The sequence below is a fragment of the Salvelinus alpinus genome, chromosome 21 (assembly GCF_045679555.1).
Source record: "Salvelinus alpinus chromosome 21, SLU_Salpinus.1, whole genome shotgun sequence".
Classification (NCBI taxonomy): Eukaryota; Metazoa; Chordata; class Actinopteri; order Salmoniformes; family Salmonidae; genus Salvelinus; species Salvelinus alpinus.
The window spans coordinates 4,401,391-4,413,766 of NC_092106.1; the positions used below are offsets into that span (position 1 = coordinate 4,401,391).

Here is a 12,376-nt window from a genome sequence, read left to right on the forward strand (position 1 = left end):
TTTTGGTTACTATATGATTCCATATGTGTTATTTCAAAGTTGTAAATAGTAAAAACAAAGAAAAACTCTGGAATGAGTAGTTGTGTCCAAACTTTTGACTGGTACTGTAATGTTTTTATATTTTAAAGTATTCCAACAAGTAATCCAATACCTTGTTAGCCTAAGTAATGGAATTTGAATGAATACAATACTAATATCACTGCTCTTTATTTCACACAGAACTGGGCTACAAAAAAGACAAGCCATCTAACAAAGACGGAGGACTGTTTTTCATGTAATACAAAGAGATTGTCAGTGCAGATTGTTCCTCAATCTTCTTACATTTCTTTAAAGTTTGTTTTAGTTATATTTATTCGCGCAAAGGAAGACAACTGAAAAGCAAAACAGTGCAGATAAAAACAAGGTAAAAAAAAGTGTGCAGATGAGTTTTTAAACCCAAGAGGGCATATATGAAAACTACATTAAAAGAAAAACAATATATGTGTGTGTGTGTGTATGGATGTGTGTGTGTGTACAATACAGTTTGTTCAATCAATTATACAAAGTATGCTAATATCAATTGAACATGATAGATTCAGTGTACAAAAAAATTTGTTTGTTTGTGTGTGTGCGTGAAAGTGTGAGAGTTAGGCTACATGGAGGAGACTACTGTGCAGCTTCACAAAAAAAGTTATTAAATTCCCTTGAAAAAAAAGGTTTACTATAGGTCTTACTTCCAACATTGAATTGAGATGGGAGAGCTGTAGAAGTCTTTTTCTTGCTCAACAGATGATTGATCATTTTCCAAGTTGACTTTATATTGTTTGAAGATTCTTGTAATGCTAGTAAAGTATATCTTTTGGGATATCCGAAGTAGATGGGTAAATGTGTACTATACGGAACAAAAATATAAAGCAACATGCACCAATTTCAACGATTTAATTAACTGAGTTACAGTTCATATAAAGAAATCAGTCAGTTGAAATAAATGTATTAGGCCCTAATCTATGGATTTCACATGACTGGGCAGGGGTTGCGCATTGGGTGGGCTAGGGAGGGCATAGGCTTTACCACTTGGGAGCCAGGCCCACCCACTGGGGAGCCAGGCACAGCCAATCAGAATGAGTTTTTCCCTAAAAAGGGCTTTATGACAGACAGAAATACTCCTCAGTTTCATCAGCTGTCTGTGTGGCTGGTCTTAGACGATCCCGCAGGTGAAGAAGCCAGATGTGGAGGTCCTGGGCTTGCATGGTTACACCTGGTCTGCGGTTATGAGACCGCTTGGACGTACTGCCAAATTATCTAAAACAGCATTGGAGGCGGCTTATGGTAGAAACATTTACATTCAATTATCTGGCAACAGCTCTGGTTTTTATTTCAGCTCATTAAACATGGGACCAACACTTTACATGTTGCGTTTATATTTTTGTTCAGTATATTTGTAATTGGCAGAATTCAAGGGGGGAGTGATTTTTGAGAGAAAAAAATTTACTGAGGATTTTTAGAGACCAGCTGTAACAACTTTCGTCTGGTGAAGGAGAAGAGGACCAAAATGCAGCGTGGTAAGTGTTCGTCATATTTTATTAAACTGAACACTAAACAAAATAACAACGAGGACAAAACGAAAACGAAACAGTTCTGCAAGGTGAACATACACTAAGACAGAAAATAAACACCCACAACCAAAATGGGGAAAACAGGCTACCTAAGTATGATTCTCAATCAGAGACAATGATCGACAGCTGCCTCTGATTAAGAACCATACCAGGCCAAACACAGAAATACAATAACATAGAAAAAAGAACATAGACTACCCACCCCAACTCACGCCCTGACCAACCTAACACAAAGACATAAAAAAGGAACTAAGGTCAGAAAGTGACACCAGCTGTAAACCATGGTTCCCATAACCATTTTCTGCTCTCTTAAGAGGTCTTAACAAGGAAAAACAGTGGTGAAATACAGAATTGAAGGATGTGAGAAAAGTCTGGTAAGCAGACTTCACATCGGCATGGTGATAAATATTTGCGCTCGGTATTACTGTTGTTAAATATTCTACATTTAATGCTACTTTCAATTCCCACCTGTTCTTTTCCAGCTGACAAACAAAAGTGGAATATTTGAGTGTTCATAAATGCCAGTATAATGAATCAGTGAAAATATGATCAATAAGGATGATTGATGAACTGGTCACTTTTGTGGGCTTGTAGACGAGGGGATATACAGTAGATAGCTTGAGTATAAAGTATTCAAAAAGTCAGATGTCAGTAAGTGGTTCTCACGTTTAAATAAATTCATGTTGTAGTCACCCAACAGAAAATACATTTTATCTGAATTTTTTAATCAAATCCAAGCTTGATGCAATGACATCATTAAAACTACCAATGTCAGTATCGTGTGGCTTATAAACACATCCAATTATGACTTTTTTTTACCACCCAAAAATGTACATTATGGAATTTCTATTAAGAGCGATTCAACGTCGATGATATGAGATCCTCTCTTACAAAGAAGGTCCTCTCTTACAAAGAATGTAAGACATTTATGAACAAAAATGGACGGGGTCATTGACAACAGACATCCCATGTACCACCACAACCGCACAAATGTTATATAAGGTTGTTTAGCATCTGCAAGGAGAGCGCTTACTCATAGCCACTCATTTAATACAGATCAGTGAAGCACATTTGTTTCTTCAACCCCTCAGGGTTGGGTATTGTGTGTAGATTGATGAGGGGGGGAAAAACGATTTGATCCATTTTAGAGTAAGGCTGTCATGTAGCAAAATGTGGAAAAAGTCATGGAGTCTGAATACTTTCCGAATGCACTGCATACTCTGACCTCGTTGTGTACAGTATGTGTTGAGGGTATGTTTATGGCATTACACTGGGGCATGTGCAGGGCATTGAAAAACACGTCATTCTGAGCACACCAAGAAAAGCCATAAGCCTACAGAGCTTCTAATGCAACCTTCAAATCCCCAGGACTCTCTCTAATATTTGGTGCTTATAGCAGGATGATGCAATGATCTTTCATCTACATAAAACATCATCTGCATTTGACACAAAGCCATAAAGTATTCGATGCCATTTTATTCCATTGTGTTTCACTGCTTCTCTCTGATATTACCTCTGAGAGCAGTCACCCCATCAACCACTCACCAGTGCGAAAGAAACCTGGGCTGCATCTCAAATGTCACCCTATATAGGCAATAGCGTACCTTTTGAGACCCAGCCTTAAAGTACTGATCAAGGATTGGCATGATATCAAATATACACGTTATGAGTCACATTTAGTATGAATTATGTTAGCTTTCCTAGTACATTTATTCATGAAAGACTAAGCTGTTTAATGAATTGTGAGGCATTGACATATGGAATATGATCAATCAGATTTGTCCTGTAATGGATGGTCCTGTGTGTGTTCCATACATTGCAGAAATACAGTACATTCTAAACCAGCATCTAAAGCAAAGATATTGTGACACTGATACGCATTCCAAAATATTCTTACTTGTATTTCTCTGTGGTACTTCAACCTCTTAAACTCTCGAATGTTCTTCAATGTTCCTAATCTGGAAATAATCAAAAGGTTTATCCAGTGAAGGCCTCGTAAAGCTCCATGCAGCTTCATAAAGCAGATACAGTGTATATGTGGTGCTCAGATTTGAAGATTCAGTGTAATCTAACAAGGAGATCACTGTGTTTAAATCTAGTGGCCAGTGTACAGTATGTGTATGGAGGAATAAGAAAGGCTTACCTCAAAGTATAGGCTTCCTACCATGGATTGCAAATGTATGTATGTTGTCATTCTATATATATGGATGTTGTATGTGACACATTTTTTCAATGTATATATATTGGAGCGCATGGCTGATAAACCCAAATCATTATATACAGTACATGCCATCAAGCAAGTAGGCAGCAATCATAATTTGAGTGACTAATTCCACAGCATATTATTTATAATGAAAACACATAAATGGCAGTGGAACAGAAGTGATGTTGCCAGCAAGCTGGGTGAGTCTCAGACACAGACTAAATACGGCAGGCCTGGTGGCTGCCACCGCCACATCCCACAGATAAGGGAACCATGGTAACGGTGATGCAGAAGGACAGGATGATGGGAACAAGGCAGAGAAAAGGCAAAACCTGTAGACTAACACAGGAGGATCTCAGCTCTGAGAAAGAGAAACCAAACTGGTTTGTTTATCATGCTCATCTCCAAGAACAAAACAAATAGATGTGTTCCTACCCACTGTGCACAAACTGGTTGAATCAATGTTGATTCCACGTCATTTCAATGAAATTACATTAAACTAACGTGGAATAGACAGTGAACTGACGTCTGTGCCCAGTGGGTACTGTGTAGGGTGAAAGTCAAGTAATCCATTTCCTAATGAAGGTACACACACCACTAAGCTTTGAGGGTGGTGGTAATGCACTCCAAGCAAATCACTGGTGGCCTATTTACAGTAAAGTAGACTGATTAGACATAGACACCCAACCGGTAAATGGATGCACCGGTAAAATGACACTGAGGCTCAGCAGAAATATGAGATTGTGAACCTGAATTGGGATGACCGAAAATGGAAAACTAGCGAGTGGTGTTCGGTAAGGAGAAAATGTTTTTTGAAACAGAGTGAGACAGGAAAGTACTGTACTGTAGGAAATTGTCCAATAAGAAACACTGTAAAAAAAAAATTCAAATGTTTAAAAATACAAATGTTTTGCCTCAAATGTTAATTTTAATTTTTTTTTAAGATTTAGTCAAACATTGAAAAAAACATTAAAACGCATTGTTCAAACGTTTAATTTTTTTAAACTATTGGCCGGCGTCCGGGGCAACATATTCCCAGGGATTTGGAGGGATTTCAAGATTACAACATGATTACAGCATGTGGACACTGATGGAAAATGTTGGAACTTAACCGTGAAATCTGTCCAGAAACTATAGAAACGTTTTAATTAATGAAACTCAGTGCTGAATTAATGAAAAGTAGACAATATATTTATCCCCAGTAGTGTAGTACAGATGTTCAATACAAAACATGCATATGGGGGTTACACAATCCTATTTGAAGAGGAGGCTAGATTTTGAAGGGGTCTGATCTATGTTATGGAGCATTTTTTGGGTGGCATTACTGATATTGATGTACCACAATATGAGATTTTATAACTGCAACAAATATAACTCTTTAATTGTATGTAACACAGCAGTATCCCCCGCCCCCCAAATAAATCAGAGGGCAAAACTTAGTGAGTCTGTATCCATGGGATCCTGATAAAATCTTCCATATCAAATGCGTTTCCTCCTAAATGTGTGCTGCTCCAAACAAAACACTAATGACCAAACAAGTTCAAATAACATTTGTAACAAGCATTTTGTGTTTGTATCATGCACTCTGTATTGCAGCTATCCATTTGTTATCGACAGACAGTGATGGGACAGGAATAGTTGTGGGCTCCATTAGCAGCTGGCAAAAGGTAACATCATGCCAACCTGAGGACAAAAACATACACAGGGCTTTCCTTTCTATAAATAACATAGTGTAGTCGTTGTTTAAGCAACTAGAGCAGAAATAATACTGAAACATTGCAAGTCCTTACACGAGAAAGACGTATGCTGGTTTACACTCTCAGAAGAAAAGGTGCTACCTACAACCATAAAGGCTTCTTCGGCTTACCCCTCCACAAAGAACCCTTTGGCAACCCTTTTTTCTAAGAGCACAGTGCCAGTGCCAGCTGAGAGAGGTATGACAAGTAGTCAGATAGTGGGTGGTGTGAGATATGATATTCAGTGAGACATTGTTTCTAATCTCCACGATAGGGGCTGTCAGGCAGCTTTAACCCGGGACTTGTCACCAAGTCGTGGGAACTGATACTAACAGCCTTTGAAGATTGGTCCAGCTGACCTCCTCAATCTGCTCACAGTCTAAGCCCACCCCCCTGTAGGAATACTCCTTTTCTATTAGCAGAGTGCCCTGTGGATGAACTATCATGCAGCACTTATATTGTCTTGATTACTCAGCTTGGAACGGGTCCAGGGGTTGGAGTGATGCTGATACATTTACCGCTGCTCGGAGAGAGAGACGGAAAGGACCATAAACGGACGAAAGAATATTGTGTAATAAAATATTCATAAATACTCCTGAAAGGATCTGGGTCACTTCGTACAAAGATGTTTGGGTTGAAACAAAGAGAAGCAGGCGCAAGAGCGGACTGGTCATCCAATGAGACGGTGATGTTTTGATTTGACAGCGGTGGCTGAAGCTTGAAAGACATGGAGGGGGATGGACCTGGAAAGTATTTCTACCTGGTGACATTGTGGTGAAAGCACAATTCATATCTTTAATAAATATCACTCCAATGAAAATGATCAGTTTGATTAAATCAGATGTGACGAACCTATTATACATCTATTATTCACACTAAACTGTACATGTAATCTACAAAATCACGAGACAAATCACACCAAAACCACACAACCAGTATCCCATTGTCACATGCTGGCTTATTCCCATACATCTAGTTCTCTGAAGCCTGTTTTACCCATGCTTGTCATCTGACTGCTTGGTCCCTGGCTTTCTACTTCCTGATTGTACGGGCTCTGGTTATTTTCTAGTTTATGGTTCTTTGGTACCCTGCTGTCTAGGTCCTCCTGGTCTAGAGAATGATCTTGTTCCTCCTGACCGTCTGATCTATAGTTGTCTGGCTCTGGTTGTGGGTGATCTCGGGTCTGCTCCTCTTCCTCTGGACTGTGGCCGTCTAGCTGGCGCCGGCTCATCCCATTTAATCTGATTTGCAGCTCGTTGAGCCTCTGGGATACATACTGTCTCTTCAGCTCTAACATCATTGTTCCATTACGACTCAGGGCCTTCTCGGGTGTTGCACCCTGGAAGGAACGGAGGGAGAGAACGAGAGAGAGTCACCACAGCATCAGAATTTCAAATGTTCAATTAAAGAGGCTTATGATGCAAACCAGAAACATTTGAGGTTTGGTCAAAGCCTTGCTGTCTCTGCTTCAGCCACGTCTTCACCTGGGTCCTCTTCTGGAGTTGAACGCTGAGCTGCAGGAAAACCTCATTCAGATGGTCCATCTCCTTCTCCAAACAGTGAGCCTTCGACAGAGAGAAGCAAGCAACCATCAACTCAATAATCCTCCTGAGGGGATTGTGAAGTAAGTTATAAACAACATGTACAGTACAATGGCTCAATGTGGAAATTCACTGCAGGAAAACATAACTTACGTGGACAGGTGTTCTTAAACATTGTTGAGAAGGTCCTGAAAAATAGATTGAGGACATACATGGGCTTTGCAATACACAGTACGTACCTAAATATATTTTTGTAATACATATTTCTATATAGTTCAATACAGAACAACACATTCTTACTGTTTTCACAGTACGTGCATATGATATAGACCTAATATTATCAAAACAGGTTACCCTTTTCAGTGTCCTCTGCTGGAAATTGCTTAAGATCCCGCATGATTTGCTCCACATTGAAATACTTATATCGCTGGAGTCTAAAATAAAATTGTAAAGGATTGTAAACATTTTGTAAATGTTTTTATGAGGTCATTGTCAAAAGTGCAAACACAAACCTGTCTGACAAGAGGTGCTCTGTGAACTGGCTTTCAGTGGGGACACGGACATTGAGAAAGTCCTCTACTAACTTCCCAGGAGACTGGTCTGAGGTCAGTGAGGTGTCCCTCTTCGCCTGTAAAAGTAAGGCACAAGTCTGCCCGCTGCACTCAACAGTACAGTATATTTACCTGTGAATCAATGGGTTCCAGAAACGTCAAGGCTTCCTACCTTGTTTGCATCATATCTGAAAGAGGCGTTGAACAGCTGAAGGCTCAAAGCAGAGATGGCATGATGGAGGACTTGCATGAAGCTCTCAGGCTTGGAACCTAATACAGGACATTCATCTGACATGATAAACCTACTGTGGGAGAACATCAACAACAAAATAGTACAACAAAAATCCGAAGTAACATAACAATTCATACCGCTTAAGACGTGACCATGCTTCACAACATTATTATCTATTTACCTGAAGCAATATAGGCCATAGACTGTAGGAGAGTGGCAATAAACTGTCCCACACTCTCAAGCTTTGCCTCACAGAGATACAGAATCTGGTTGGTGGTGTCAAAATAAAAGTCCCCATTGCAGTGTGACACCAGGCCCTCGTAGGCTGAGACAGGAACCGTTTTGGACAGAAGCAGCATGACAGGGGGAAAGATTTGGGTGTTGCAAAGCAGTTTCACAACATGACAGCCGAACAGGAAGATGGCAAAGTGCTGTGGGGAGAGGTTGTCCAGGGCAACGGGAATCAGGTGCACTGCTGGGTCCTCTGTGGTCTTGTCAGTACTGGCTGGAATACAAACTGTAGTGTCAGAGGACATCACTAGTGTACTGTACTAGTCAGCTAAGCAGATATACAGTACCAGTCAAAAGTTTGGACACACCTACTCATTCAAGGGTTTTTCTTTATTTTTACTATTTTCTACAGTGTAGAATAATATGAAATAACACATATAGAATCATGTAGTAACCAAAAAAGTGTTATACAAATCAAAATATATTTTATATTTGAGATTCTTCAAAGTAGCAACCCTTTGCTTTGATGACAGCTTTGCACACTCTTGGCATTCTCTCAACCAGCTTCACCTGGAATGCTTTTCTAACAGTCTTGAAGGAGTTCCCACATATGCTGAGCACTTGTTGGCTGCTTTGCTTCACTCTGCGGTCCAACTCATCCCAAACCATCTAAATTGGGTTGAGGTCGTGTGATTGGAGGCCGGGTCATTTGATGCAGCACTCCATCCCTCTCCGTCTTGGTCAAATAGCCCTTACACAGCCTGGAGGTGTGTTGGGTCATTGTCCTGGTGAAAAACAAATTATAGTCCCACTAAGCGCAAACCAGATGGGATGGCGTATCGCTGCAGAATGCTGTGGTAGCCATGCTGGTTAAGTGTGCCTTAAATTCTAAATAAATCACTGACAGTGTCACCAGCAAAGCACCACCACATCATCAGACCTCTTCCTCCATGCTTCACGGTGGGAATCACACATGTGGAGATCATCTGTTCCCCTACTCTGTGTCTCTCAAAGACACGGTGGTTGAAACCATATATCTCAATTTTGACTCATCAGACCAAAGGATAGATTTCCACCTCTCTAATGTCCATTGCTCGTGTTTCTTGGCCCAACCAAGTCTCTTCTTCTTATTGGTGTCCTTTAGTAGTGGTTTCTTTGCAGCAATTCAACCACGAAGGCCTGATTCACACAGTCTCCTCTGAACAGTTCATGTTGAGACGTGTCTGTTACTTGAACTCTGTGAAGCGTTTATTTGGGCTGCAATTTCCGAGGCTGGTAACTCTAATGAACTTATCCTCAGCAACAGAGGTAACTCTGGGTCTTCCTTTCCTGTGGCGGTCCTCATGAGAGTCAGTTTCATCATAGCGCTTGATGGCTTTTGCAACTGCACTTGAAGAAACTTTCAAAGTTCTTTAAGTTTTCCAGATTGACTGACCTTCATGTCTTAAAGTAATGATGGACTGTCGTTTCTCTTTGTTTATTTGAGCTGTTCATGCCATAATATGGACTTGGTCTTTTACCAAATAGGGCTATGTTCTGTATACCAACCCTACCTTGTCACGACACAACTGAATGGACCAAATTGGACCAAAGACATTCACAAATTAACTTTTAACAAGGCATACCTGTTAATTGAAAATGCATTCCAGGTGACTACCTCATGAAGCTGGTTGAGAGAATGTCAAGAGTGTGCAAAGCTGTCATCAAGGCAAAGGGTGGCTACTTTGAAGAATCTAGATTTGTTTAACACTTTTTTGGTTACTACATGATTCTATACGTGTTACTTCATAGTTTTGATGTCTTCACTGATGTTCTACAATATAGAAAATAGAAAAAAATACAGAAAAACTCTTGAATGAGTAGGTGTGTCCAAACCTTTGACTTGTACCGTATACTGTGAATAAAAGTAACATGCAGCATTCATTGATTGACAGTACAATTGACCATAGCCCATGATGGGCACTCTAGTCAATATTGCCTTGGACTCGAGTCCCGTCTCGAGTCCCAGTTGTTATCTCCAACATTTCAATCAACAGTTACAGAGGATTATCTCTTCTCTCGGGAGAAGAGAAGCATGGAGCATTAGAGAGGTTCAAGCTGTCCCTAACCTCTGTCTACACCAGATAGGTTCTGGAGGGACTCCTGTATCTCCTGCAGGGTCCTGGACAGAGGGGTCATTGCCACTAGTTTGGACAGGTCCTGTTCACTCAGACAGGGGGCTGTGCTCTGTAGGTGTACTAGTACAGAAGAGCAGAAGATAAGTTGGAAGTTAATGCACAACACTGCAAAGTCCTATATGTGTGGGAGTAGTTGCATGTCCCACTTCATAGGGCGAAGCAAGTTGACCGAGTAAAAAAAAAAATACTGTGTTGAAAAGCATTAAAGTCATTCAGGTTGAATAAACAAAACCACTGTTCCTAGATGTGGCCCGACTGCGGTGTCCGTGTCTCCTCACTTCATAACTTAACACTGTCTACTGAATTTGCAGTGGGCTGAGGTAACATATCCTCGCAATATGCCTGGCTCTTCTAATCATTCATATAAGAAGTTGTGTAGAAATATACTCACAGCTGGTGAATAAGACTATAGGTGTACATGAGGGGAACGATTTGAACAGTGTCTATATCCTACCTAGATCATGAGGTGGTGGTCCTGTCTCATGGCCTGATGCAGGTTTGGTCATGTTGGCTGAGGAAAACTAAAAACCGAAAATAATATAATTAGTTATTAGTATTCACAATATCCACATCCCATATTTCTTTTGATTGACAACCTTTGGATGTAAATACAGATATGCTGGTGAATGGTTGTGGTCCTCTGTAGCTCAGTTGGTAAAGCAAGGCGCCTGGATTGACAGGATAGTTGGTTCGATTCCCTGAACCACCCATACGTTAAAAATGTATCCACGCTTTGGATAAAGAGCCTACTAAATGGCATATATTATTATTACATTACAATGGGGTGCTTGTCTGATACAAAGCATTATTAGCTATACTAAGTGGCCAGTTTATTAGGTACACCCAATTAGTACCGGGGAACGACCTCCCTTTGCCTCCAGAACACCCTGAATTATTTGGGCATGGAAACATTGCTCGACTGGTGTCAAGGGACCTTACGTGTGCCAGGAAAACATTCCCCACAACATTACACCACCGCCGTTGACACCAGGCAGGATGGGGCCATGGACTCATGCTGCTTACGCCAAACCCTGACTCTCATCAAAAAACTGTTTTTGCCCACAGGACTGACGCTGACTGAATGTTTTTTGTTTGTCGCACCATTCTCTGTAAACCCTAGACACTCGTGAGTGAAAAGCCCAGGAGGCCGGGCCGTTTCTGAGATACTGGGACCGTTAGAATCGTCAAAACGAGTGACCTAAGCGACTTTGAGTGTGGTACATACCACACTCAAAGTCGCTTAGGTCACTCGTTTTGACCATTCTAACGATCAATCGAACAGTAACTGAATGTCTGAATGCCTGCCTGCCTACTTTATATAGGAAGCCATGGCCACGTGAACTGGGCGGTGTACCTAATAAACTGGCGACCGAGTGTATATATAACCTTTGGAAGTGATAGCCATTTACCTGTGTGTAGCCTGTGTGCAGCTCACACTCCCTGGTGTCTGTGTGGCAGTGTGCTGCGGTCATGTCATGCTGCTGCCAGCTCTCTCCACTAAGTCTGTACAGGACTGCCTCCAAAGCTCTGACTACAGCTCCCATCAGCACCACTGACGGTTCTGCTCACAGGTCAAAGGTTGGGATTCAGATCAGTGCAGAAAAAAAAGACCTGTGCACCGCAGTTGCCTTGAGCCGACATCCACAAAGTTTACAGTAGAAAGTGATTTCTGCAAACATCAGGGAAATTGCCCTTAAAGGTCTATCGCTGTGCGCTGGTCTTAAATCTGTGTTGGATCAAATGCTGGTCATAGTATAGCAAAGCAATACGTTATCTCTGAGACGTTACCTCTGTAGGCAGATGATTTTACAGTATAGCAGTTAATAAATGTATTATTGGCCACTGATTGGCATCATTAAGTCGTACCTTTTGTTGATTGGATATGCCCGTCCCCGTCTGAATCCGTATTGGTGTATGGATCATTCTGCAAGGCATCGCGTTCCAATAGCTCTTTCAACAGACCCAACTTTTTGGGTTCCATGTTCTCCAGAACATCCTAGTACGACATAAAACCACTAGTTACGCCGTTCAAAGGACCGATGGGTCTAATGATTGTTTATGTTCTGTCACTTTACAGATTCTAGGGGGACAATATCTAGACCTGGGTTGA

The 12,376-nt window shown here is 41.0% G+C and overlaps 1 protein-coding gene across 1 annotated transcript in view; it reads right to left on the minus strand.

Annotated features, from left to right (window-relative positions):
- Positions 1-4,343: 4,343 nt before the first annotated feature.
- The window catches only part of LOC139547482 (zonadhesin-like), a 51,316-nt gene continuing 43,283 nt past the window's right edge, over positions 4,344-12,376 (minus strand). Inside the window, exons 39-49 of the mRNA XM_071356366.1 lie at positions 12,133-12,262; positions 11,676-11,827; positions 10,721-10,787; positions 10,198-10,326; positions 8,040-8,363; positions 7,799-7,896; positions 7,588-7,703; positions 7,430-7,509; positions 7,229-7,263; positions 7,019-7,099; positions 4,344-6,873 (exon numbers count right to left, since the gene is read on the minus strand). Coding sequence (XP_071212467.1) covers positions 6,493-6,873; positions 7,019-7,099; positions 7,229-7,263; positions 7,430-7,509; positions 7,588-7,703; positions 7,799-7,896; positions 8,040-8,363; positions 10,198-10,326; positions 10,721-10,787; positions 11,676-11,827; positions 12,133-12,262 — 1,593 coding nt within the window. The 3' untranslated portion in view covers positions 4,344-6,492. The remainder of the gene's footprint in view (positions 6,874-7,018; positions 7,100-7,228; positions 7,264-7,429; positions 7,510-7,587; positions 7,704-7,798; positions 7,897-8,039; positions 8,364-10,197; positions 10,327-10,720; positions 10,788-11,675; positions 11,828-12,132; positions 12,263-12,376) is intronic.